This window comes from Ixodes scapularis, unplaced genomic scaffold (genome assembly GCF_016920785.2).
Source record: "Ixodes scapularis isolate PalLabHiFi unplaced genomic scaffold, ASM1692078v2 PGA_scaffold9__187_contigs__length_104089568, whole genome shotgun sequence".
NCBI lineage: Eukaryota > Metazoa > Arthropoda > Arachnida > Ixodida > Ixodidae > Ixodes > Ixodes scapularis.
This window is the reverse complement of record NW_024609884.1, coordinates 16,834,719-16,858,845: the sequence shown is the minus strand read 5'-3', so window position 1 is coordinate 16,858,845 and position 24,127 is coordinate 16,834,719. Positions and strand designations below refer to the sequence as shown.

At 46.8% G+C, this 24,127-nt stretch overlaps 1 protein-coding gene across 1 annotated transcript in view; it reads right to left on the bottom strand.

Annotated features, from left to right (window-relative positions):
* Positions 1–1,052: 1,052 nt before the first annotated feature.
* The window catches only part of LOC115320096 (eomesodermin homolog), a 104,511-nt gene continuing 81,436 nt past the window's right edge, over positions 1,053–24,127 (bottom strand). Inside the window, exons 2-7 of the mRNA XM_042287529.1 lie at positions 17,802–18,321; positions 10,574–10,847; positions 9,672–9,842; positions 9,379–9,455; positions 7,359–7,468; positions 1,053–5,302 (exon numbers count right to left, since the gene is read on the bottom strand). Of these exons, the coding sequence (XP_042143463.1) occupies positions 4,803–5,302; positions 7,359–7,468; positions 9,379–9,455; positions 9,672–9,842; positions 10,574–10,847; positions 17,802–18,321 (1,652 nt within the window). The 3' untranslated portion in view covers positions 1,053–4,802. The remainder of the gene's footprint in view (positions 5,303–7,358; positions 7,469–9,378; positions 9,456–9,671; positions 9,843–10,573; positions 10,848–17,801; positions 18,322–24,127) is intronic.

Sequence of the window (24,127 nt, the reverse complement as noted above, 5' to 3'; positions counted from 1 at the left end):
CACGTGACCTCGGGGGGTCACGTGCCCCCCACGAGGTCACGTGACCCCGGTGGGGGGCTCGCGCGGTGCATTATGGGACATTTCCCATGATGCACCGCGCGGTTACGCCGACGCCGACGGCGACGCCGACGCCGCTCAAGCCGGAAACGGGCCCCTAAGAGCTGCGCTCTAAAAGTGTGCGTGCCAGAGGAGAAGGGGCAATATGTCGGGCTGGCTTTACTCGAATATTTTACTGCGTTATTATTCAAGGGCTTTAAGGTCCATTCACACACTTGCGACCTCTTAGAACCCGGGTGCCTTGGAACCTCTTAATATCTCTTACAACGAGAGTGTGGACACACTGGCGCCTTATATTTGGTAGCAGTGTAAACTTGGCGGTCCGGCATATTTTATATTTCTCTCGCGCATTATCCTTTCTTGGCTCGAAAAACTTTTGTCAACGTTATAAACGAGCCTTTCTTATAGGTATTACGCAGATTTGACCTCGGAAATCCCGCAAAACCTTCGCTCTTGTGAATGCAGTTCCAGGGTCACCGCATAGATGGCGCCAGAGCGCCAGTGTGTTCTCTTGTCCTAAAAAAAATTGAAGAGGTTTCAGGAGGTTTCGTCTTTCTCGGTCGTACTCGGTTGCAAGAGTGTGAATGGGCCCTTAGCGTTATCCCTTCCAATTTTCTTCAGTGTCACCTGGTAGAGGTTGAGGGAGCAAGGAGGAGCATACAGGAGGCTGTCCGTGTTCTTCCCTATGTGTAATTCTTTCGTAAGTTTTTAGACCGTACCAACGCGCTCACCTCAATACAGAATAATTTCCAGTATGTGGATGAGAGTTTCATAGAAATGCATTAACAACTTTGGAAATTTATTTGATAACAGTGGCTCCTGTTTCATAATCTAGCTGAGTTAAGTTTGTTTTGAAACAAGTGCACTTTTTCGTGTCCTGGAGGATTAGAAATGTTGGTAGAAGACGAAGCATATAGCTGGCTGTAGCATTTTACGCCAGCACGTACAATCTATATGCCGGTAAAACGTCTTAAATAAACAAGCAAACAATCAAAGAGGAAAAGCCCTGGAATTTTTATTTGTTTCATGTCACATTGGTTTTGCTCTGTTGTCAACAGATACCTAAGAAATGCCTGCATTTAACATGGACAAGAACCAAAAACCGCATTCCCTGAATATTTTTGGTACACGGAATATATGCTAACAAAATCTATTTCTCCTAATTCATTATCAAGTACCCTAGTTGTCACAGTTTACTTAGCAACATTGGTATAAAAGTTAGCGGATTTGCAGTTTTGAAATAAAGAATAAACATAGAATTCCTTATTTTAGAACTAATTACATGGCGGACATTTCCTTTGATATTCCTGGGGCACTGGTCTGGCTACACAGTACCAAAGACTCTGTGAACATGTTTGTCTTCATTCTTGCTCTATTAGTTTTCTTTTTATGATAATTGCAGCCTGTTGATGTAAAACAAATCCCTAGGGATACAGGCTCACATATTCACACTGTTTACAATTGCGCTCAGATGGTATTAGGTGGTGCACCCTATTGTTACGAACTGTACCATGTCTTTCCTGTAGATCACAAGCCGGAAAGAACAGCACAGTTAGGAACACTACACAAAATATATTTTACAAATGCACCCACCGTCGCCGACAGTTTAGAGAACACAGAACATTCTGGCTTTGAAGCCACTCGGCGACAGTATGAAAAAAAATATTTACAGATCGTGTTTGCTTTGCACTTCGTGTTTTCCCATATACGTATGTACATATAATCGCACAAAAGCTGAAGAGACTGGATCTTGGTGTGTTCCAAAGATTTTCCAGTGCTTCCTTGCACACAACCACACAATATAAATTTAAAGTTAAAGTGCTGACAAATCAGTTCCAGCCAAAGATGTTAATAATGAGATCACTTTCAATGCTGAACCAATCTGCGAACAATAATATCCTTTGTAATCACGCTTAGTGAGCACTAATGAAAAAAATCAAGTTCTGCCCCGAATAATACTCTTGACTATTTCTTTTCATATCACTGGCGGCTGTATGTCCCTATAACATTTTCATTTTCTGTCAAATTTATATAAACTACACAAGCAGAGAGGGAATTGAAGTTAATGGGACTAATTGAATTATATTTTTATTATTCAATCATAAGCTTAACATTCTGATTGAGACAAAGGAATCTCTCCACTACTTCTGCCAGTTCCATCAAGAAAGGAAATGGTGAATTTGCTTGAAGCAGTCTAAAAAAAATTTGTGAAGATTACACAAAAAACAAAACAAAAAATTTATTAAAGGAGGTTTATGAGTGGTGCATATTCTATGCGACACGGTGTTGACTAGTGAAAGAAACCCTTTAATTTACCGTTTGTAAATCACACAAACAAGATCCTTAGCACCTATGCATATGACATTGCTTCAAGAACCGTCATTAAAGATCAGCCAAGTTCTGAATAAGACATCCGCTGAATTCACATGCAGACACCAAATAAGAACATCTTTTCTGCACACGGGACTTGGAATAGGTCTGTCTGGTACCTAGTGAGAATCTTAAAATACCTCATATGAACCAAGACCTACAGCTGAAACAATCCATGTATCGCTTTATTAACATGACTTCCCTCGCTGATACGCTGTTGATAAAGAATACGGTATCTTTTAATATTAGTAGCTCCTGATATTTATAAGAATACGACCTTTTAAATTATCTTGCAACGAGTTTTAGAACAGTATTTGTAGAGAGTTGCCTATTTCCATCAGGAAGATTGAGAGGGTCTTTATCGTGCTTTTTTTTTTCAATTGCATATACGAATCCAAGAGCTCAGAACGCGAGAATCAAGTGTCTAAAGTAGTATGAAATTATAGATTAGGACAGAATGGAAGTCCCCTTTCTACAATGTATTTGTATGTCTTGTCCCCGAGTTGGGAATAGATTAAATATCCAATAGTGAAATGCATTGGGACGATTCCGTGAACTTTACCGCAGTCGGAAAAACACGTGGAGATAGTGTCCCCTCGTATAAATAGGCCTATTAGTTTGCTGGCAGAGAAAGAAATGAATTCATCATATACCCTCTTAACGGAGGAAAACAAAAATCAGTGAATATAACTCTAAGTGGGAGGTGGCAGATTTTTTGTTCTGTGGTTCTGTGGTAAACAATTCCCGGCAGTGGCGTCAGAACAGGGGGGAAGGGGAGGGGGGGGGGGGGGGGCGATCGCTTCTCCAAACTTTTAGTAATTTCTAGTAAGAAATTCAGGGGAAAAAACAGTGCCCCCCCCCCCCCCCCCCCTCCTATTTACCCCAACACTTCTGACGTCCCTGACTTCGGGTTCTCGGATGTCCCTACTGAACTAATTTTTTTCAGTACGTTTACTTTTGAGCATGATCAATGCATTAGCACTGCAATTAGCACTGCAATTAGCAGTATGGTACTTTGAATCAATGTAATTTATGGTTGGGCCGAAAGGTTTGAAGGCACATTCACACAAGGCCAACTCTGTCCGCCAACAAAGGACAAACATATTCTAATGATTTTTGAGTACAAGCAGCGCCAACAATTAACAAACGTGCTCGTGTTGACAACGCATACACATCTCGTTAGCACAGACTCGTCCCGACGCCTTTTCAGTGCGGCACGCGAACAAATGCGACAAAAAGTTGAGTTGGGCTAGTTGGTTCATGACTGGATAGAAACGCCGAAGGACAGGGACAAAGTGAAGAAGGTGACGATAAGTCCATCTGCCACCTCACCCCCCCCCCCCCCCCCCCCTCCCCCGGTCTTGTCGTCACCTTCTTCACTTAGTCTCTGTCCTTCGGCGCTTCTATCCCGCCAACAAATGTTTATTCGGGATTGGCGGACAGGTGTGGTCAATGGACTTGGTCCAAGAAGAGCCCTGTGCCTGCGCACGCTCTTTCTACCTAGCAGCCAACGGCTGCACATGTTTTGGAGGCAGCTGAAGCAGATATTTTTATGCTTGTTGCCCTTAGAGCTGGGAGTGCAGCGTCATCGTCTCCTGTTTTTGATATGTGCTATCCAGAACATCTCATTCATCACGTAAGATCTCATGCGCACGCGGCAAACGTAGATCGATGTCTACTGCGCAAGACAAATATTATACTGAATGATTTTAGACTTGCCACCTGCAAGCAAGTATATGTATCCAAAATAACCTCGTCACTACTCCACTCTGGGGGCCGCTTGCCTCCAAAACAGTTTGGAGCGCGTGGCGCGAGATTACTTCTTAATTTAGAAAGGTCCATTGCTTGACCTGGTGAATGTTCTTTCAAGCATTGTTATTTTCCCTGTGACGGGCTTTTGGTTAAGCAGAGATGCGGATGATTGTGCTCTTAATATAAACACGGCCCGTGTCAAGAATGCTTGGGTATTGGTTACGCTCCGAATAGAAAGTGCTCGGCCACTGTTGTGGGTTCGTGTGTTTGATTCAAAGAACAGGTGCAGGTCCCGTAACTGTGCCTCCTTGTCTGCTGGGCTAGGGAACCACCAGCGCGAGTGGAGGTTTGAACATGACCGTACCCCAGAATCGACGGCAAATGAAAATGTGGCGAGGGAACTCTCGCCGTCGTCCTAGAATACAAACGCTATCGCCGCGGATCGCCGTGGTCCAGAGCAGCTTGCCAGCCGTGCCCGTAGTAAAAAATGGGCTGAAAAAAATCCACGGCGAACAAGGTGCGTGGGAGACGGTGAAAAGAGAAGCGTGACCATGGCTCTGACTATACAATCTGTGGAACTGTCCATTGCACTCGCGCACCGGGCACACGCACGCAGTTCGGGTTCACACTTGCGGCGCGATGCTGTCGTACTCGACCGGACTGCCCTCCCGGGGCGCGGCTGAATGCAGCAACCTGGGGTGGAAGTAGGGGTGGTATTTAAGTCCCGGGTAGACGGCCCGCGTCGAGTACAGCGCCGCGGCTGCTGTGGTCGCCGCCGACGGCGGTGGGCCCGACGGGGGGCCCGGCGAACCCGCGCTCGGCACAGGGCCCGGCCTGCCAGGCGACGCGGGCGTGGGCGACGACGAGCCGCCGCCGGCCGCCGAACACGGAGACCGGGCCGGCGGCGGAGCTGGGCTGGCCACCGGGAAGTGCGGGAACAGCGCCCGCGGGAAGCCGAAGTAGAAACCGGGGAAGTTGTGCAGCTGCTGCTGCTGCTGCTGCGCGCTCATGAGCGCGCTCAGGTCCGCCATGGCCATGGGCAAGGTGGGCATCTTCCACGGCGACGACGCGGCGCCGTTGGCCAGGAACAGGAGCTCGCTGCCTGGAGGAAGCCGCCCCAGCGCTGCGCAAGCGACCGGGTCGCTTAGGTTCAGCTACTTTGCCAAAATAAGCAGAGGACTTCAAAGAGCAGAGACCTCTTCAACAAGGTTGCGTTTCAAACGTTGCTGATGAAACGGTGCGGGCCGGAGTGAAGTAAACGACGTTATTATAGATTTTTGGTGTTGTTGTAAAGGACTGAGTTTGAAAATAAATTTATTGTTGAAATATGCTACATATATAACAGACAACTGCCTATGGAAATGTTTTATAAAAATGTGAGTTATTTATAGAACAAGTTCTGACAATTCTAACGGAAATATATAGTTAATGACAGTTCTGACAACTAACAACGATTTTATAATTAGTCTTCAGTGTTTGGCATGCAGGTGATAGCTGTTTCATTTCGTGCCATTTCATTACAACTCCAGTCGCTGAATATGTAAGGTGAAAAGGAGTACAGCACCTCGCTCGACGCCGCGGGGAGTGACAGCTTAGTGGAAGAGGCCGGGTCAATTATCGCTGCTATTTGTATTTTAGTAATAATTTATTATATTATAGACGTAACAACCGAGAGTAGGTTTATGGTGCTCAGAGCTGGCTGCAGGTCACGGACACAATATTCTTGAATTCAAAATGGCGACGTGCGTGGTTACGAGTTTCTGTCGAGTGCACCCAAGAAGCTGGTGCGCGACCGGTTCGTTCTAGAAAGACAATGGAAACTAACTACATTCTGCAGAAATGACTTGTTAGATATAGTCAAGGCTTTTGAATGCAGGCTTGTTTCCGATACCACACAGACATGTGAGCACTATTTCATTATATATTCAGCATAAATCAATAATATTTGTCAGCAGCACTAATATTCGATCAATCAAATTATTCGAAAACTCGGATACTATGAATTCGAAAGTCGAATCAGATTATTCAGTCAAGCACTATTTGATTCGAATTTGAAACTGGAATATTCGCACACCCCTCTAAATAATCAATTTTCCTTTCTCGGGTAACGCAGCGGGAACATTCGAGCATTATTTGACGAGAACTATACGGGAACAGCAAGATTTTTTTACTTGCGTTATTTAGAAGAAAGAAAGAAAATGTAAACCCGCGCTTAGGAGTTTGAGGAACCCGTGTCGGCACAGAGTGGGCGCCGAAAGTTTGACCAGCTCTTCCGCGTTTATTTCAATTATAGATATACCAGATATGTAGCTACTAGTGAGTTGATAATATCTTAAACAGTGGTCTCGGTAAGGTCGCCTTCCCGAAAATCTATGACCAGAAGGCTTCAACCAGCGAGTGACGTGAAGACGTATCTGTTGCTGCACTCTAGCTAGCTTTTGTGCTTGACGGTTTCTTTCTGTGTGCGATTTTTGTATATATTTCATGTGATAGAACGGCACCCACGCCGATAAACGCCGAGTTTATTGTTAGGAAATAAATGCCAATTTAACACGCCATGCTACCTATTGTAAACAGAGAAATCGAGAAACCTTTGTTGCACGGTGAGTCAAATGAAAACCTTAATTTATATTTTGCTCGAAATTTATTAAGCAAATGTTGTATACATCTATGATTTTTTTTTTCTTTTTCAATATAGTCTTCATTCTGCTTAATGCAAGTCTTTTAGCGCTTAAAAAGGGCGTGAACTTCTGTAGAAAAAAAATATGTCGGTCGCGTGCGAAGCCATTTATGCACCCCGGTTGCACCTCTTCCTGAGATTGGAAAGGATTTCCTCCCATTGCCTCCTTGAGTGAGTCCAAAAATGTGGTAATCACTTGGGGCGAAACCATCACGCAGCCCCTCTTTGGTGCGTGACTTAAGTGGATCGGTCATATTTACACAGCTACTGCGACGTCATTCTGTTGTTTGCTCTGTGCTGACACCCGTTGGAGACTTAATTAAAACATAGGCTGCCAACTTACAGGACAATGGCACCATGTACCGAAATGTTATTGCAATTTTAAAGTTTTGATTTGACTCACCCTCGTAGGAACACAATATACAGTTCCAAAACTTCAAACCCAGTAGATATGGTGGTGAGATGGTCGCTGCAGAGATGGTGAAAAAGTACAACGTACCTCCAGCAGAAGCCAAGAACTGATGCTCAGGCGGAAGATCTCCAGTCATGAAAGCTCGGAAGGGGGAATGCCGGAAAGCGTGCTCTCGTAGCAGGGTTTCCACAGACTCCCTGCAAAATTCAACGCGTCCTTTGTTTGGGCGGCTCGCTCACGCGGTCACTACGTTCACACCTGCGGCGTGATGCGGATTTCGAATGCCTGCGCATTCTTCATTTCTATGGAGCAATGCCCGAGCGAATATCGGTAGAAGGCAGGTGAACGAGGCCATCGTCAATTGGAAACCGTCGGAGGATTAGCGAGTTTAGGTTGGTTCGCACACTTGCGTGAGTCCGACTGAGTGTGACTGCAACGGCTTGCGACGTACGGGTTGCTATGGCAACGGCTGCGTCACCTGCAACAAAACGGGTTGCTATGGCAACGGCAGCTGTTGCCATAGCAACCCGTACGTCGCACGCCGTTGCAGTTGCACTTGGCCAGACTCGACGCAGGTGTGTGAATCGCACTTTACTCCTACTACGGATGCTGCGAGACCGAGGAGGACGGAAAAGGGCGGTTGGCGCACGCAGGCGTTCGGCTTCAGCGCAACACACGCAAGGCGCTCGCCTGTGGCGCAGTGAAACCGACCTCGCGTTGCGCGGGCGTAATATTTGGGTTTGAAAACTTATTTCGCCCTCAGATACGCCAGTATTTTTTTCTTTAATTCTTATTTAGTCTTGGAGGAGGGTAGGATATTGCTAGTCACCAATGTGGCGATTAATTTAATCTCCTTTGATATGAGCCGTGTTTGAGGCCCAAGAAAGGTTTAGGCAAACAACCTGAAAACGCCACTATGTTTTGTGTGAGCGTTTGTATTTGCTTTTTTTAAGTGTGAAATTTGAAGTATATATATATATATGACTTTTTATTTTTATGACGCTAAAACGTGTCTCGCATGATCATTTGGTACCCAGTTAAAACACAAAACATGTCAATACTGGTTGTATTTTTTTCTCACTTTGACGACGTGGGTTTTGGTGTGACCCGTTCTCTATCTCTCTCTCTTTCTTTCTTTGGTCGGGGAGGGGGCGGGAATCTGGTTGGTTTTATACTACTTCGATCATTTTTACTTAAAGGAATTCTCAACCGAAATTCGGAGCTCACAAAACAAGGCTGGCGCGATAGGCGTGACACTGCATAACCCCAAAACGTCACTCATACAGCGATATCTCTAACGGTTGGCCGTATTTTCGGAAAAGAAGTGTGCGATTGAACACGGCCGACGAGGCACGCGAGATATGTCACCGTCACGATTCTCATTTACTCTCCACTTTAATTCGTCCTCTCGACCGCTACTCGAGCAGGTGAACCGAAGCGAGGAGGAGAGATGCAAGGCAGCTTCCCCTCATTCTCAACTGTTCCAGGAGGATCGTGACGTCATAATCCTCGCTTGATCGCGCCCTTCTTTTCCAAAAATACGGCCATCCGTTTGAGATATCAATGTAAGAGTGATGTTTTGGAGTTTGTAGCGTCCCGTTCAACGCTTCTGCGGCCTTATTTTGCGAAATCCAAATCTTAATTCAGCATTCCTTTAAGACCCTAAGGTCCGGTGGCACAGGCAGCCTTTTCCGCAGTTCTTTCGTTACAGTAAAGAATGCTTCATCTTGAAGTGTTCTGTGCAGCGTTACAAGAGGAATAGGCTCTAGCGCGTGGCTTCACCAGAGGGGGCTTTCCTTCCGCGAGTGCCCGCGCGAAACAAAGTACCGCACAGAGCTATAGAACGCTCTTGCTCTTTTGCCTTCAACAGCATTGCCCCCAAATTATGAGACGGAATGTGCCGATTTCGTTGTTATATTTATAACTCTTTTGAAATCGCACGATCTACACACTACAAGCAGTTACCACGAAAGCAAAGGGAGGTGCCTCAAAAATGAGTTTTGGGATAGGCTCAATGCAAATGCTCAAATATGTAGTACCTCTGCGATAGCTTACTTTTGCCCAATCTGCTAGCGATGAAGGAGACGTTTTCAGAAATACAACTTACCCTTCTAAGTCCGTTAGCCTGGAAGAATCTCTGAAGCCCTTGGCGAAAGGATTGCTGTCTATTTTCAGTTTTGTTATCTGTCAACAAAAGGGGAAACACGCATAAACGGTCTAAATATATAAAAAAAAGACACTTATACAGGTATGTAAAAATGCCTGTTGCCTGGTAAACACACCATACTGTTTTCATCTGAAAACTTGTTAAAAAGGCGCAATCGTATGCTTCTCACATGTATTGTGTATAGCCTGCATCTTACAAAAGAAAGGTAAAATATAAGTGGAGGCTCAACTCACTAGTTGATTTTGGTACGCTGTGACGGCGGTGAAGACTGTCTCCGGGAAGATGTACGTTCGAAATTGCTCCGCTTCGAGATCAGTTATGACCGGCGGGTTTGAGCAGCAGTCGGGGCGAAGCTTGACCAGATGGATCCGGGGCTGGTACTTGTGCATCGAATTCAGCACGATCTGAAAGCCAACGGTTCAGTAAAATACCACGTGGTGTGAGACTTCGTGTGTTGGTGTGGTGTAACGCAACGATCAAAGACGCTGGGGTACAACCATGGGATAGATCTAGCGTGAATTTCAGTCCTGATCACTCGAGCACGATTGTTGATAATGACAAAACAGTGAAGAGCAGAAATTGGGCTTTATTGACAGTAGACCGAAGGCTATGGCCATGGCGCAATGCGTGTAGGAAAGGGAGCGTGTATCTTAAGATGTACATACGCCATAAAACATCGTTTGATTAATGTCGCTTTTAATCTCAGTCTTAATTTGAGAATGTGTAGCTCTCAAAGAGTTGAAGTATAAATCTAAAAAAAAAGAATAATAACACAAAAACTGGCAAGTTTTTTTTTTGTTTTTTTTTTACCGTCTTTGCGTACGCGAGAAGGAAAAAAAAAAGCTACACTTATAAGTTCCAATGTGATAGACAAGAGGAGAAGCACCGAACTGCACGCGAGGACAGTTTTAAAGCGTACAGTATAACGCCTTCATAATCTAACTACGATCATAATAGTCCGTCGTTGAGTGTACTCCAATATAGAAAGCTGAAATTTATGGTGGATAATTGCTTCCTTTTTCTTCCCCGTATAACGAAAGACAAACTAGTGCAAACGAGCCGTCCTTTTAAGCGGGCCGCCGCGGGAGGGCAGTTCGTCCCATCGTGCAAGCGCGTGCGCAGGCTATGTACTCACATGTCCCTGTTTGTCCATCTCGTTGTTGGTGAGCTTGACCTTCTCGAAGGAGACGACCTGCTTGCGCAGCTGATCCCCCGTGAAGGGACAGTCCGGGTGGGCGTAGAAGCGACCCGGAGACGGCGGGTCGGCTTTTCCCGCCACGAGCCAGGAGGACCGGTGGTACGCGTACCGGTACCTCTTGTTGTCCACGGGCACGATGTCCAGGAGTACCACGTACCGGCCCTCGGGCTGCAGGCCGTTGAAGGAAACTCGCAATGTGGGGAACATCCGTCTGCGTGGGCGGAGAGAAACGGGAAAGTGGCGTCCACCACGTCAGACTCGGGCATTCATAACCGCAAGGGACGCCTGGTTTCGAAAGGGTTTCAAGTGACATTGACACAAACATCAAACGTCCCGGTCGTACCAAATTATTTTTACTGTTAGAAAAGAATTGTCAAATCTTGAGGAAATGTAATGAAGTTCGGGTGGGGTCGCGGTCTGGGGGTGCAGTAAATTGTGCACAGGAGACGAAGGCGGGAAATACTGTAACGACAAAGTGAAATGTACTAAAAGTCAAACTAACACTTCATCCCTTCCCCCTTTTTTTCTTTTTCTTTTTTGTTTTCTTCCAGAAAAAAAAAAAAGGGGGGGGGGGGGGGGGGAGATGCTCTCTGAAGGCGATGTCCTTTTCGGTGCAGTGCTCGCCTGTCAGTATGTGAAGCCCACCTCGCGTGAATGTAGGACACTTCTAGATCGTGATGTCAAGCAGTGCTGTGCCCGCTACCGAAAATAAGTAACGAAATAACGTTACTCGTTAACTTGGAAAAAAGCTAACGCGTTACAGGGCTCCGTTACCATTTTGCAAATGTAACGAAATACCGGTGTCGTTCCTTGCCATGACTAACGGACGTTACTTTTACGTTAGTTTGTCGTTACTTTGTGTTTCTTTGCTAGTATATGACAGCTGTTTATAATAAACCGCCTCTATAAACTTCGCCAACAATACACTTGTTCAGAGGGATAATTTATTTATTTATTTATTTGTACTCTGCAGTGCCGGAGCATTACAGCAGAGGAGTGGAGTACAGATCACATTTATGCGTTGGAAACTCACAAAGCAGCGTGGGGCGAAGGGGGGGGGGGGGGGGGGGGGGGGGCGTTAACACGCGTCGGCAAAGACTGCACCAAAGACGCTTAGGGGTTCCTCGCAGCGATAATCTTGCGTATTTTGGGCCCGGCCCTGAGAACGTTAAAGTGTCACTTCCGAAGGAGTTTGAAATGACACCGCTTAAACGCTTATACGTAGCTTTGTTGGAGTTTCTTTGCCACTCTTACGTAGTGCACAGAATAAAAATTATTTTGTTTCAAATAATTATGCGGCCATTTTTAATAAAAAGTAACGGGTAACGTAATTTTATAGGAGATACCGTAAAATAATAACGACATTACTCGTTAGCCATATGGGATTTTAACAATTACGTTAGTACGTTAGTCAAACAACTAACGCGTTAGTTCAAACACTGCATGCTTTCAAGACCTTCGATCATTCTTTCGCAAAGTCACTTGTGTTAGAAAAAAAAAAAAAAGACGAAAGGTATCGTGCGAGACTGTTTTTAGCGGACCTTACCACAAGGAAAGATGTCACTCAGCGGAACCACTTTCTTTTTTCGTGAACATTTTTTTTTCACTAACCCTTTCACGAATTTGTTTTGTGCTTATACGATGCGTATTGCCCACGGGTGCACGCATCCGTGATCGCGCGCGATACCCACGTGCGCCCTGTGAATGAAGTGACGTGTACGCAAGGCGTTTTCTGACTCGATCGTCGGGGTTCCATCGATCAGCGCGAACGTACCAGGCATTACGAAATTGTTCTCTTTTCCTTGGCACCGCTTGGTTCGCCCGCGAACAAGGAGATAGGCTGTCGTTACAAACGAACTCTGACACTTTTTTTTTTACTCCCGGCGTAAAGACAAGGCCTTTCGACAGCGCACCTCGCGCTATCATCATGAAGAAGAGGTGGCGAACGTAATGCGAGCGTGGCTCTATAAAAACAATACCATAAAACCAGATAATAAAGTAAAAACAAAAGCGCGGGACGAGAGCACAAGCAGACTGGAAGCCAGGCACGCGAGGAGAGCACGTCACCCACGATCTCCTCACGTCGTCCATCAGCACCAAGTTTTCCCTTAACTGTCTTCTTTTGTTATTTCTCGGTTTTTAGCCGGTCCCTGTTGTACCGTTTTCGCTTGCGCCTTTTCTGGTTTGTGCACGAGCCACCGCCGCCGCCGCCGCCAGCGCAGTTGCCGACTCCATCTGCATATCCGTCACATCGCGTTTGCAAAAAGAGGGCCCCCTCTGTATAGTGCGCGCAGCACGTCGTTGCGCGCCGCTTTGCTGCAAAGAAAAAGCCGGCTTTTGACGCCGAGGGTTCGCCAGAGACCCCGAGTTGAACGCACACGTGTTGCGGCTGAACAACTTGGGCGCAGCGAGATAGTACCCGCCGCCAGCATGCCAGTCAGGGCTCGCGGTCCTCCTCCCTCGCTCCCGGACCTCCTGGCTTTTATTTCTTTGCCTGGCGAGTTTCGCGGTTCGTGTTCTTTCAGACCGCGGCAGCGGCGTCGACTCGGTGGGAGTGCGGCTGAATTATTTAAGTCGACTGGCTTTCATTGTGGCTGCTGTGCTCGTTTCGCACCGCTGGTGCGCGTGCCAACATTGTCTCAAGCGTTATAATTGTTTTTTTTTTCTCGCTCGACAGAAACAATTTGAGCTGGGCCCGTGACTCGTGTTTTTTTTTTTTTCTTAATATTTTGCCCCTTGTCGTTAAACGTTTTAAAACTAGTGGGGAGAAAAAGAGAGAAGGAGGACGGTTGATTAGAAATTTTGACGCTTTGAATCGTGTCAGCATTGAAAAAGGGCTTATCGATATCATATATTTCGCTTTGTTTTGTAAACCTCGATAGGATGTCCACGTGGGAGTGAAATAACGAATGATAGACATAACTGGCGGGTTTTTATACATTTCCAACGCGGAGAGTGGCTTCGAAATTTTATTAGAAAAATAGTGCTAAAAAAAATAAAGAGAAACAAAATTACGAGAAGCGTTGAAGATCAGAACGGAAAACCTCTGATGTGAAATCGCTCTTACCGCTCATTCACACTGGAAGCGGATCCGCGTTCGCAAACCGGCTGTGAAGGCGGTTGTATAAAGATCCAGTACATTTGCACGCGCACTTGATGTCATCGAGTGCGCGTGCAATTGTACTGGATCTTTATAAACCTTTCCAATGTTTACAAATCCACAGCTCAGCGTGCGATCTCCACAGCTCAGCACGCGCGTGTGCGTCGCTTCGGAAAGCGAGCAAATCACGCGCGATACGCACGAACACTGAAAATTAAACGGGCCAGCAGCCCTTTTCTGGAAAGGTCTATACAACAGCGAACGCGGATCCGCTTCTAGTGTGAATGAGCGGTTAATGTTCTCACAGTACCGCAGATTTCGTACCTCCTGATGAAGAAGAAAATGGGAGCCTGTGTGTTGTGCCTCGATAGCAGATGATGGAGTTGGCCAAACAGATAAGTTGCGGACCAACGCAACTGACTGGCCGCAAATCATCGCAAAAATAAGCTATTCGCAGTCAATTTTGATTACTCGGGAGCACACATACATTACCTACACACATTTAGTTTTTACTGTCAGCTTTGCTAAGTTTATAGAGTCTGTAATACATGAAGACTCCATGAAGACGTCTCTAATGGGCTGTCGAAGCACACATGGCTTGCATTGACGTCACATCAGCCTCCATTGCTCCGGACCTTGCTCCTGCCTCCGTATACCTTCTGCAGCATACATTTGGCACCATCGAATTTCTTCTTCTCGGCAAGCCTTGCTGAGACTAAAAAATTCGATGGTGCGAAATGTATGCTGCAGAAGGTACGGGCACAGGAATGGTTTGCGGAGCAATGACGGCATGGTACGGTGCCATTGTCCATCAGTCGACTAAAGTCCGGTGACACAATGTCATGGTATATTTATGCCTTGCACGGCGCAAGGGATGTACATATCATGACATTGTGTCACCGGACTTTAGTCGCCTGATAGACACTCAAAGACGTTCGAAAACGACCGGAAGCGGCTGAAACGTCATATCTAGCGGCGAAATCTGGCGTTAAACGTCTATACGGCCTGCAAGTTCATCTGCTCCTTGCACACCTCGTGTTTGTTGACCCCCCCCCCCCCCCCCCCCCCCCCCCCCCGATTTCAAGCAACGGCAGCGCGAGCTTGGCTGCCTCGCCATCGCACGATCTCTCCACGCGTTCCCTGCGTTGCCTTTTGATTGGCGTGCCCCTCTTTCCATTTCGACGCACCAAAGACGCAATTTGGGCACACGTGCTCGCCGTATAGTCGCACACAGCTCACGAAACGCAGGGTGTGGCGAGTTCCGAGCGTCCTCACTCGGCAGCCAATGAAACTGCAATATTAGCCGGTAAGATATCGTCAACGAACCAATCACGAAGTGGGTTCAAATACGAGGTCACGCCCTAGTTCCTCTTATTTTATGGAAACCAGCTCATTTAGTCCACAACTGAGGCCACGCAATGAAGTTTGCTTTAACAAGAAAAGCTCTGTGTAAAAAAAAAAAAAAAAAAAAAATAAGCGCTGAGTTTTTGGCAATGTTGTAGAAATGCATCATCCCATTAGTCGGCTCAGATCTCCTATGCATCTTAAGAGCTCAAGTACTATATAGCACTGCCGAACTGTGCCATAGCTAGATGTCCAATGTTTCGGTGACAAGAACCACAAACTTCCTCAAAGCCGACTTGGCGCCTCTTGATCTCAATGTATAAACCATTCGCCTAAAGTTTTGTGAACCCGCGGATAGGTTCTGATCCACAATAGATATTGTAATGACTCACTTTCCCAAAGTTCGCTAAATAAATATATGTATATATATACCGGGGTGTTCATTTTTAATCCCAACAGATTTATTTTAAAAACAGCCGTGAAAAGTTACACTTATGCTGCTTGTGGAGGTGAGTTATACGGCCAGGGGTACATATTATAGGGGGGCTAATCGTAACGATCAGTTGGCTAATTAACTAAAATTTGATAATTAACTCTTTAATTAATGAAAATAGACATATGTTTCCAATTAGAAACTTGCTCAGCGTCATCGAAAAGCACTAAATCAGTCATTTTCAGAAAGACTTTGAACGCGTGAGAAGCGTAGTAGTGCACTAAAGTTACCACTCGTGGAGCAGGTACAAAGCTAGCGGTTGCGGTAAGGCGCCCGCGCGATTTTTCCGTCTCTTTCTAGCCCCAGCCTTGTGCCTGCTCCACGAGTCGTAACTTTAGTGCACTACTACGCTTCTCACGCGCTCACAGTCTTTCTGAAAATGACTGATTTATATATATATATATATATATATATATATATATATATATATATATATATATAGTAGAAAGAACGAAACAGAAAGACGAGACACAGCCTGCTAGATATATACTTAATTAAATCCTCACGCTCGTTATGAATATGTTTTCATTTTCTCGCGGATTTCACCTTTCTTAAAATAAGCGCCACCTCTATCTGGAACATTTGTCGTGAAAACAACGCGTGAAAAAATCCCCAAGTCACAGCCCACATTTTTACCTCTACCAATTTCGGTACGAAGCGGGGGGCGTTGTATACAGGCGTGCATTAGTTCCTCTAATCACTACCGCGTCGTGCACTTTAAAGGCCCTAAGGCTATGCCCGCCAGTCTGCCCCCTAGCTCGATTTCTGAAACTAGCACTTTCATTACTAATTTATATTGACTTTAATTAACCTTATAATGGACGAATCGTGGCATTAATAGCAGTGACGCCGAATCCAACCTTACCGCCGCCTTCAGGATCTTTTAGCGGCGGCTTTTATAAATATAGCACACATCCCATTACCACCGACAGTGCGGAAAACACGCAGAGAGAAAAATCGCTCCGCGCTAAAATATGCATAATCCGCATCGTCTGGCTCGTTCACACGTCAGCTTCAATCGAGTCTCGGCCTCGGCTTTCGTCGCGAAGACGTGGGGAAAGAACAAGAGCACTTGTTCTGATAAGCACGGCTCCTCGAAAAGTGCACTCGACAAGCTATCTTTTAGCTTTTCTTTCTTCGCAGTTTTCTGCTTGTTTTAGGGGTATATCAATCGCGTGGCAATCACCTGGATCTTGCTACTATGCTGCGGCTTCAATTTCTGCGGCAGGGACGCTGGGTCGATATTTTTCTTCCTCTTTGTGCATAACGGCGTGGATAGGAGCACATTCGCGTGATTAGGAGCCCACAGATGCGTGTCCTGCGAACGCCGATAGAACTTCTTCGCAGCGAGCAGCGCAAACGAGAAACAGGCGGGTTAACGCTCGCGACTTGTTGATGTTCTCTGTTTGCGCGCCGAGGCTGCTATCCATCATGGCCGCCAACTCCTGCCTGCAGGATGCCGTGAATCCGTTCTCGAGCGACGCTCGTGTTGATTGCCTAAAACCATGCGCTCGACTTGTTGAGTTGCGCGGTCGCCATTCGCGTGTGATGCCCGTTCAACTCGGAGATCGTATACCTGCATGTCTTCAATCGTTTCGTATCACGCAGGAGCGTAGAACTATACAACTTCGAACTCTTTTTTTTTTTTCTCTCGTGTATGTAGTAGGTAGTGTTTGAATGTCGTCGAATCTTCGTTTATTATTCTGCATGTCAATATACGGTTACTGTCACGCAACTGGTCCTCTTTGTCGGAGTACAGACTGTCCACTGCGACGAGGGGCACGTTCTAGGTCCACGTGAAAACAGCATGGCGACACAGCGCAAGTATTAGTACAAAATACGGCCACGTAACTTGATTTGATTACGCTTGGATGAGTTCAGCTACAGCGGGCCAGCTTACGGATCGGACAAATGTGCAGCGTCAGTGTTCGCGGCTTTGGTTCACTCAAGCTTACGTTCGGAATGTATTTTTTGAAATCAGGTTCGTTGACACATATTAAGTTATACGCATTAATTCGCTTATTAGGGAGTTTTCGTAGACCGCGCTGCTCCCTCCGCTAAGCGTTCCGCAACGAAGAAGTTGCTACTGCGCCTGCGCTCCGATAGCCTTGACTGTGGAGTTCCCGCTATCGTAGCGGGTTGCGGAGGGCCTTGCGGGACGGCAAAAATGACCCACGAAAACTCCCTATTAAATATACGCATTACGTTATACGCAATGATTCTCTGACCTTCCGGTCTTGGTGATGATCATCTCGGTGCCAAGCTCGTGGAACTTCTCCCAGAGGTCCTTGGTCTCCAGGTGGGCGTCAGCGCTCCTCAGTTCTTCGCTGTTGCACCGTGGCAGTATCTGCGGGTTCTCCAGCCTGCCGGAGGAGCCCTTGTTGGTGCTCGCGCCGCCTTCTCTGTGCTTGCCGGAGCCGGCGGTCCCAGTCGGAGACGCCGCCGCGCTCGAGGCGTCGCTCGAGGCGTCCGCCGCCTGGGAGGCGAGGCGTCCGCCGTCGGCCGACGAGCCACCTTGGCCGGTCGGAAAGGACTCGACGGAGCCGCACGGCGTCTCCGGCCGCTGCAGGTCGTCTTCGCCGAGCGAGGACGCGCTGGAGGGCGGCGAGGACTCGGCCGGCTGCGCGTGTCCGCCGAAGCGCCCCAGGAACTTGAGGCTGGACACGGCCGCGTGGCCCCCCGGGGACGACGCCAGCAACCGCTGCTGGTGCCGCCCGAACCCGGGGCTGCCTCGCTCTCCGACATTTTCTGCGAGGGTAAAGAGCGAATGGTTAGTCATCTTCGCCGACATTCTTATTTATCTCTCCTCCTTTTCTTTTTCTGTTTCGGTTTGAAAACGAAAGTGGGAAGCTAAGAGAGATCTGGACTTCACTGTATCACTACTGTGTGGTGCACGTTCAAGACCTCAGGCTTGCAGTCGTACTGCACTGGCTCATTTGCTCATCTACACTGGGTAACAATGTCGCCATGCTTTGGCAGACTACCGCCGAATTCAAAAAACTCACTCAAACTACACTCATACTGAAGCGCCCCTCCACTTCCTCGAGGAAGGCGCGAGGGCCGGCGCTGGGCAATCGAGAGGACGGATCCGCCGTCGCGATTGGCCAGCGCCGGCCCTCGCGCTTTCCTCGAGGAAGTGAAGAGGCCCTTCAGTTTGAGTGCAGTTTGAGTGAAGTTTCTGAATTCGACGGTAAACTCCTGCTGTTTAAACAACTGACGATTAATTTGTTTTTTGGACTTTACTGACACCTAAAGTGCAGCTTTCCAATACTATTTTGACGGCTGCCTCCAAAGGCGTTTTGTGCAGCCATCGGCTTTTTTACAGCGGAGCTGTTAAGGGCTAGTTTCCCCAGGATCGTGTCCCCCAGTGTTGCCAGATGGAGAAAAAAAGAGTCAGCAGATTGATCCCCAAAAAGTCAGTAGATTTGCACAAAAATCAGCAGATTCCACGAAATATGTGTTTTGCCATGTTTTGCTATCTCCATTAATACACACTTCGAAGAAATACTATAGAGTAACAAATAACATGGTAATAAACACAAATAAAAATGAAAGAAAAAAACAAGACCAGTTCTCGAGTAACTTTATATGAAGGACAAATTAAAATGGCACCATTAACGTTTTTGTTTTAGTCATTATTGACTATTTCGAGGATTATTCTTTGAAATCGAGACTGAGGCATTTTTGGGATTACAGATGAAGGCGACAGTGCGGCGTTCACCTGTCACTATATTATTGAAACGAAACCGAAACAAGACGCTCCGGCAAATGCGCGCGAACATGTCCAATGGAAGTCCTTCGCATGCTGCCATCTTTCCTTAATCGGCCATGGAAGGTTTTTGAAGCAACGCTGTTGGTCCGGAGCACTGTTGAGGCTACGCGTTTTCTGCTACGGGCTTATTTCTTTTTCGCCTGACCCAAAGTTTGCGTTCAAACGTGGAGAAACTTCATTCGTTAGCTTTTTAAGCCACCGAGGAATAGGATTATATCATTTTCTTGCCACAGCCTGCCAAATAAAAGAAAATAACTGAAATTCGGATGTCGATCCCATGCATTCCGCCGAACGAATGAATGAAAATTGCGGCTCTCTCCGGAGCTATTCTAGTAGATTGTGTTGGAGCAGCCGAGAGTTCAGGCGCATGCGCAAACACCTCTCGCTCTGCGCCGCGGCTGATTGGCTCACTCGGGAGAGGGACGTTACGGCGAGATATAGACTAGCCAAACTCTCTCCATATATGGCTCTGATCGGATGTCACCGTCGAACCTGCCGAACCTGCTCTGGGTGAATAGATAGATGAATATACGGCTACGTCACTCGAATAGGACGGGCTTCTGGGCCATCTAGCCAGTGCTTCGTTTTTAATTCTGGGACATTATGAGTTTGCTTTGATGGGCGACACTGGGAACTGAAGGGGCCATATAATAAATTTTTAATATGTTTACTAAAAAAAAGTCAGCAGATTTTCTTGTTTTTCAGTGAATCAGCAGACCCGGAACGAAATCAGTAGATCTACTGATAAATCAGTAGACCTGGCAACACTGGTGTCCCCCACAAAGAAATGAAGACACCGAACTCTGGGCACCTACCGCCATCTATGAGCGACGGCGGCAAGCAACATATCTGTTTGCCGCCGTCGCTCATAGATGGCGGGAGCCTTTCCACTTTGGCTTGCCGACTTGCGGCCGGCCGTTACTTTCCATAGTACAGCTTCGCTGGTCTTCCTTCTTCACCAGAGTGGAAAGGCTGAAAGTTATTATTTATATATATATATATATATATTTTAAGCGCTGCGATCTGTTTCAACGTCACTTGGTAAATATAACTAAAAGCTTCGAAGCGAGGCACTTGACTTCTAAGGACTCCTGTGGAGCGCACCGCATTGCTTCATTCAAGCCGCAGCTTTCGACGTTCGACAAGTTTTGATGGGCAGTTTCAGTATAATGCTCACAAAGCAGTTTTATTCACTACGTTGAGTAGCTTCATGTGTAGAACATATATGGCGACGGTATCCTTAACGTACGCCACTGATTTGCCGACGTTCTATGTCAAATCCTCCCCATTGAAACGAGGCGAGAACGACACACACGCGCACTTTTCTCCATACCTGCGTACATACATTTTGAAGTGGAGCCGTCAGGCTCCGAAGATTCGGAGAATTACCTAAATTAATAGGGATACGCAAATTGATCCGTCGTTAAAATTAATGTACACGGTTTGCGCATGCGCACTCTGAAAGTATCGACCTGGTCTCGTACTGTGCTCATTCGGAGTTGCGCACCGCTCAGTACATGCCTTGCAGAAAGAGAGCAGTGACGTTACAAGCATAGCGCTTTTATTCCACTTCGTTTTCTTTCTGGGCGTACATTTTTTTTTTTATTCACGATATCTATCTATGACATTAAACTTTTCGACGCACTGCGGGGAAAGCTGGCTTTGAAGCAAATAGCGCCGATGGGTTGCGACGCCAAAGCCCATCGTCCTTCGGCGGCTCTGCGGTCGAGCAAAATAGCGAGTATTGATAAGGCGCGCATGTAATGACGTTCACAACTCGCTTAGCCAGAAAGGGAAGGTCGATCGCTACACTCGATCGGCAATTATCATAATATGTGCCGGCGTCCTGGCGGCTCTCATCCGCCATTGGACGGGGGGGGACTCCGTTTTATCGCGGCCGCAATTGTTTCCTCCGTTGTGGCAGCCGGATCGAAGCCTCCGCGCGGTGGCATCATACTGCCTGAATATATCATTCGCGGTTTTATACCGAGTAGCTTTGCGCAGGCGAGTATGCTAATGCCGTCGCTTCGGTTGCGCGGTTACAATAGCAGCTCTTATCTGACTTCGCAACGATCGGTCTACTGTGTCGAATGGTTGTGTTCGAGTTGGAGCGTGGCGGTCGGCATGACAGGCTCGAAGACATTCGCGTCGTCCCCTTCCAGCCATATATATATAGCGTGCGCTGAGAGCGGCCCTTTCCTTATATATATATATATATATATATATATATATATATATATATATATTCCTCAACTATTCGCAGTGCCCTAATTGTGACCTTATTCAGTGGATGAGGGAAAGCTAAGTCAACTAGAGCTGGACACTGACTATAAGATAGTTTCACACCAAGTCCGAGCGCAGCTAACGCCACCATCCGCCGGAGGCAATCAGGCAGCGTCAAAAGTGGATTGTCTCCGACACCACATGGTAGAAAAACGTGGAGCTTCTCAGAGATTATCATACTAAAAGCAGATCCAGAAGATCCGACCGTGTGTGGTACGATAAGTGAGTGAGTTTTCCATGGGAGAGAGAGAGAGAGAAGAATAAACTTTATTAAGGAATCCAGCGGCTACGGGGGTGTCCCCGCCTAGGCGGCGGCCGGGATTCCTTTGGGCCCTGGCGGCGTCTTCCGCACGCTGGACGACCCAGGGTTGGTCATCTGCGTCTTAGCTGAGCAGCACGGTCTCCCACTGCTCCGAGGTAGTTCTTGTGCGACCTTTAAGGTTCGCCTGTGGGCAAGCCCGTAAAATGTGCGGTAGGTCCACCCGTTGATTACATTGCTTACACTTGTTTGAATACTGACCCGGGTTTGGGTAGGTGTTCGTTTGTAGGAGGCGCCAGGCGACCGCTTTCTTTTTATTGAGTACGGTGTGTGTGTGTGGGGGGGGGGGGGGTACCGGATTCTACCCAATCTGTAATGGCCAGTAATTTCCTGATAGGTAACCATGCGGTCCCCTCTCGACCCTATAGCGGAGGCGGCTCGATAGCCCGGCGTATAAGCCCTGGAGCTGTAGTGTGAGCCGCCTCTTTTCCGGGGAGAGAGGCGTGTGTGTGTGTGGGTGCCCAGATGAGTTGGACTGCCCGCTGATCGCGATGGTTAGCCAGTATCCTTTCTGCCTCCAACGATATGCGCACCCTCGCAAAAATTTCGAACTGCGGCTTTCGAGTCGCTAACTATACGTATTCGCAATTTGTAGACGCTAAAGCTAGTGCAATAGGGCATCACTGCCAGACCGTACCGCATGTTCGGGTGTGACCGTCCGCGTCTATACCGCTACGATAGACACCGCGGTGAGCTGCATATTCTGCTGCGTCGACGTAGCCACTTCCAGGGAGTCGTTCTTTGTGATAATCGGGTGCATGTTTCTCGGCACTGGATTTACTTTCAGGTGTTTTTGGATGTCGGGCGGGATGTTCCACTTTGTGCCGTATTGGGATTCGTATTTAACATTTAGCTTTCTGCGTATGTGTCTGCCCGTGGGGCTTTGTGTTAGTCGTTCGTATTGTGCTATCGTGTGGGCCGCTTTGAGTTTGCCTATAGTGTATTATGTATACCGAGGGCTAATAACTTGTCAGTAGCCGTCCTGATGTGGAGACCGAGTTCCTGTTTATATACACTCTCATGATAATTCCGTCTATTTTCTCTCGCTCGGACACCTGGGTGCAGAGATACGGGGCCACTACACCATGCGACTAATTACAAAAACTTGCAACAGGCGGAATTTTTTTTTGCTTTTTTTTTAATTTAAATTTTCTAAATATGAGTATGATCAATACATCACCTCAAAACACATTTGTGAAAAGTTCCATGGCACTCTGCTCAATGGCTAATTTATACGAATTTATTGTACGCCCGAATATCGCTCGAGAACACCCTGTATATAGTGGACGACCAGCTTAAGCAAGGACTTCGTGGCAGTCGCATTAACTCACACCGTTGGAGAGGGGATGGGATGGTTGCCCGTCTAGCGGAAGATTTAACTGTGGGGAATAGAAAAACTAATACATATTTTCCCCCCTCTCATAAGCGCAATGGAAGACTTCGAGAAATCGAAGCACTGCACGGAGGAATTGAATTTAGGCAAAGACGAGGTTTATAAACACAATCATAAATTAAGCTGGGTGAAAAACAATATAGGAAACGCGAATCCGTAGCTGAGATCACTTCATCATAATACGAGTTTTGCCTGAAATTGGCTTACTTCCTCTAAATAAAATCAGTTTTTTTTTTGTCGTTTTGGCTTTAGAATTGTTTCGTATATACAGTAAATGTGCACATCGCCAGTTCTCTGGACGTGAGAATAGGAGTGAGGCATTCATGAGTATAGGATTAGAATGGGTATATCGTTTAATTGTTTAAGGAATGAATACTGACTTCGAATCGGGAAGCGGCTTGCGCCACCTAAGTATACTTTTTTTCTTTTTTATCCTCAAAAAGGTTGGAGACCGGAAAAAGCTGCCTAGTTAACAGAAGGAACTTAATTGGTTCCTCTTATTTTTTTGTTACTAATCGTGTCAGTTATGTTCGCAAATAAAAAAGCTTGACGAAAAGGCAAACAGCGCGCAGTAAACGGGGACTAAAGGAAGTGCAAACAGGGCAAGCGCTGGATTCTCATGCTCGGTGAAGCATGAGAATCAATATGATGTCTGCAAGGTGGGAGTTGTTTACACGATTCCACTAACGTGTGGGAAAGCCTACGTCGGGCAGACGGGCAGATGTGTTAATCACAGACTGCGGGTGCATGACTTGTCGTTGCGATCTGTGGTGGGAGCTGTAGGGGG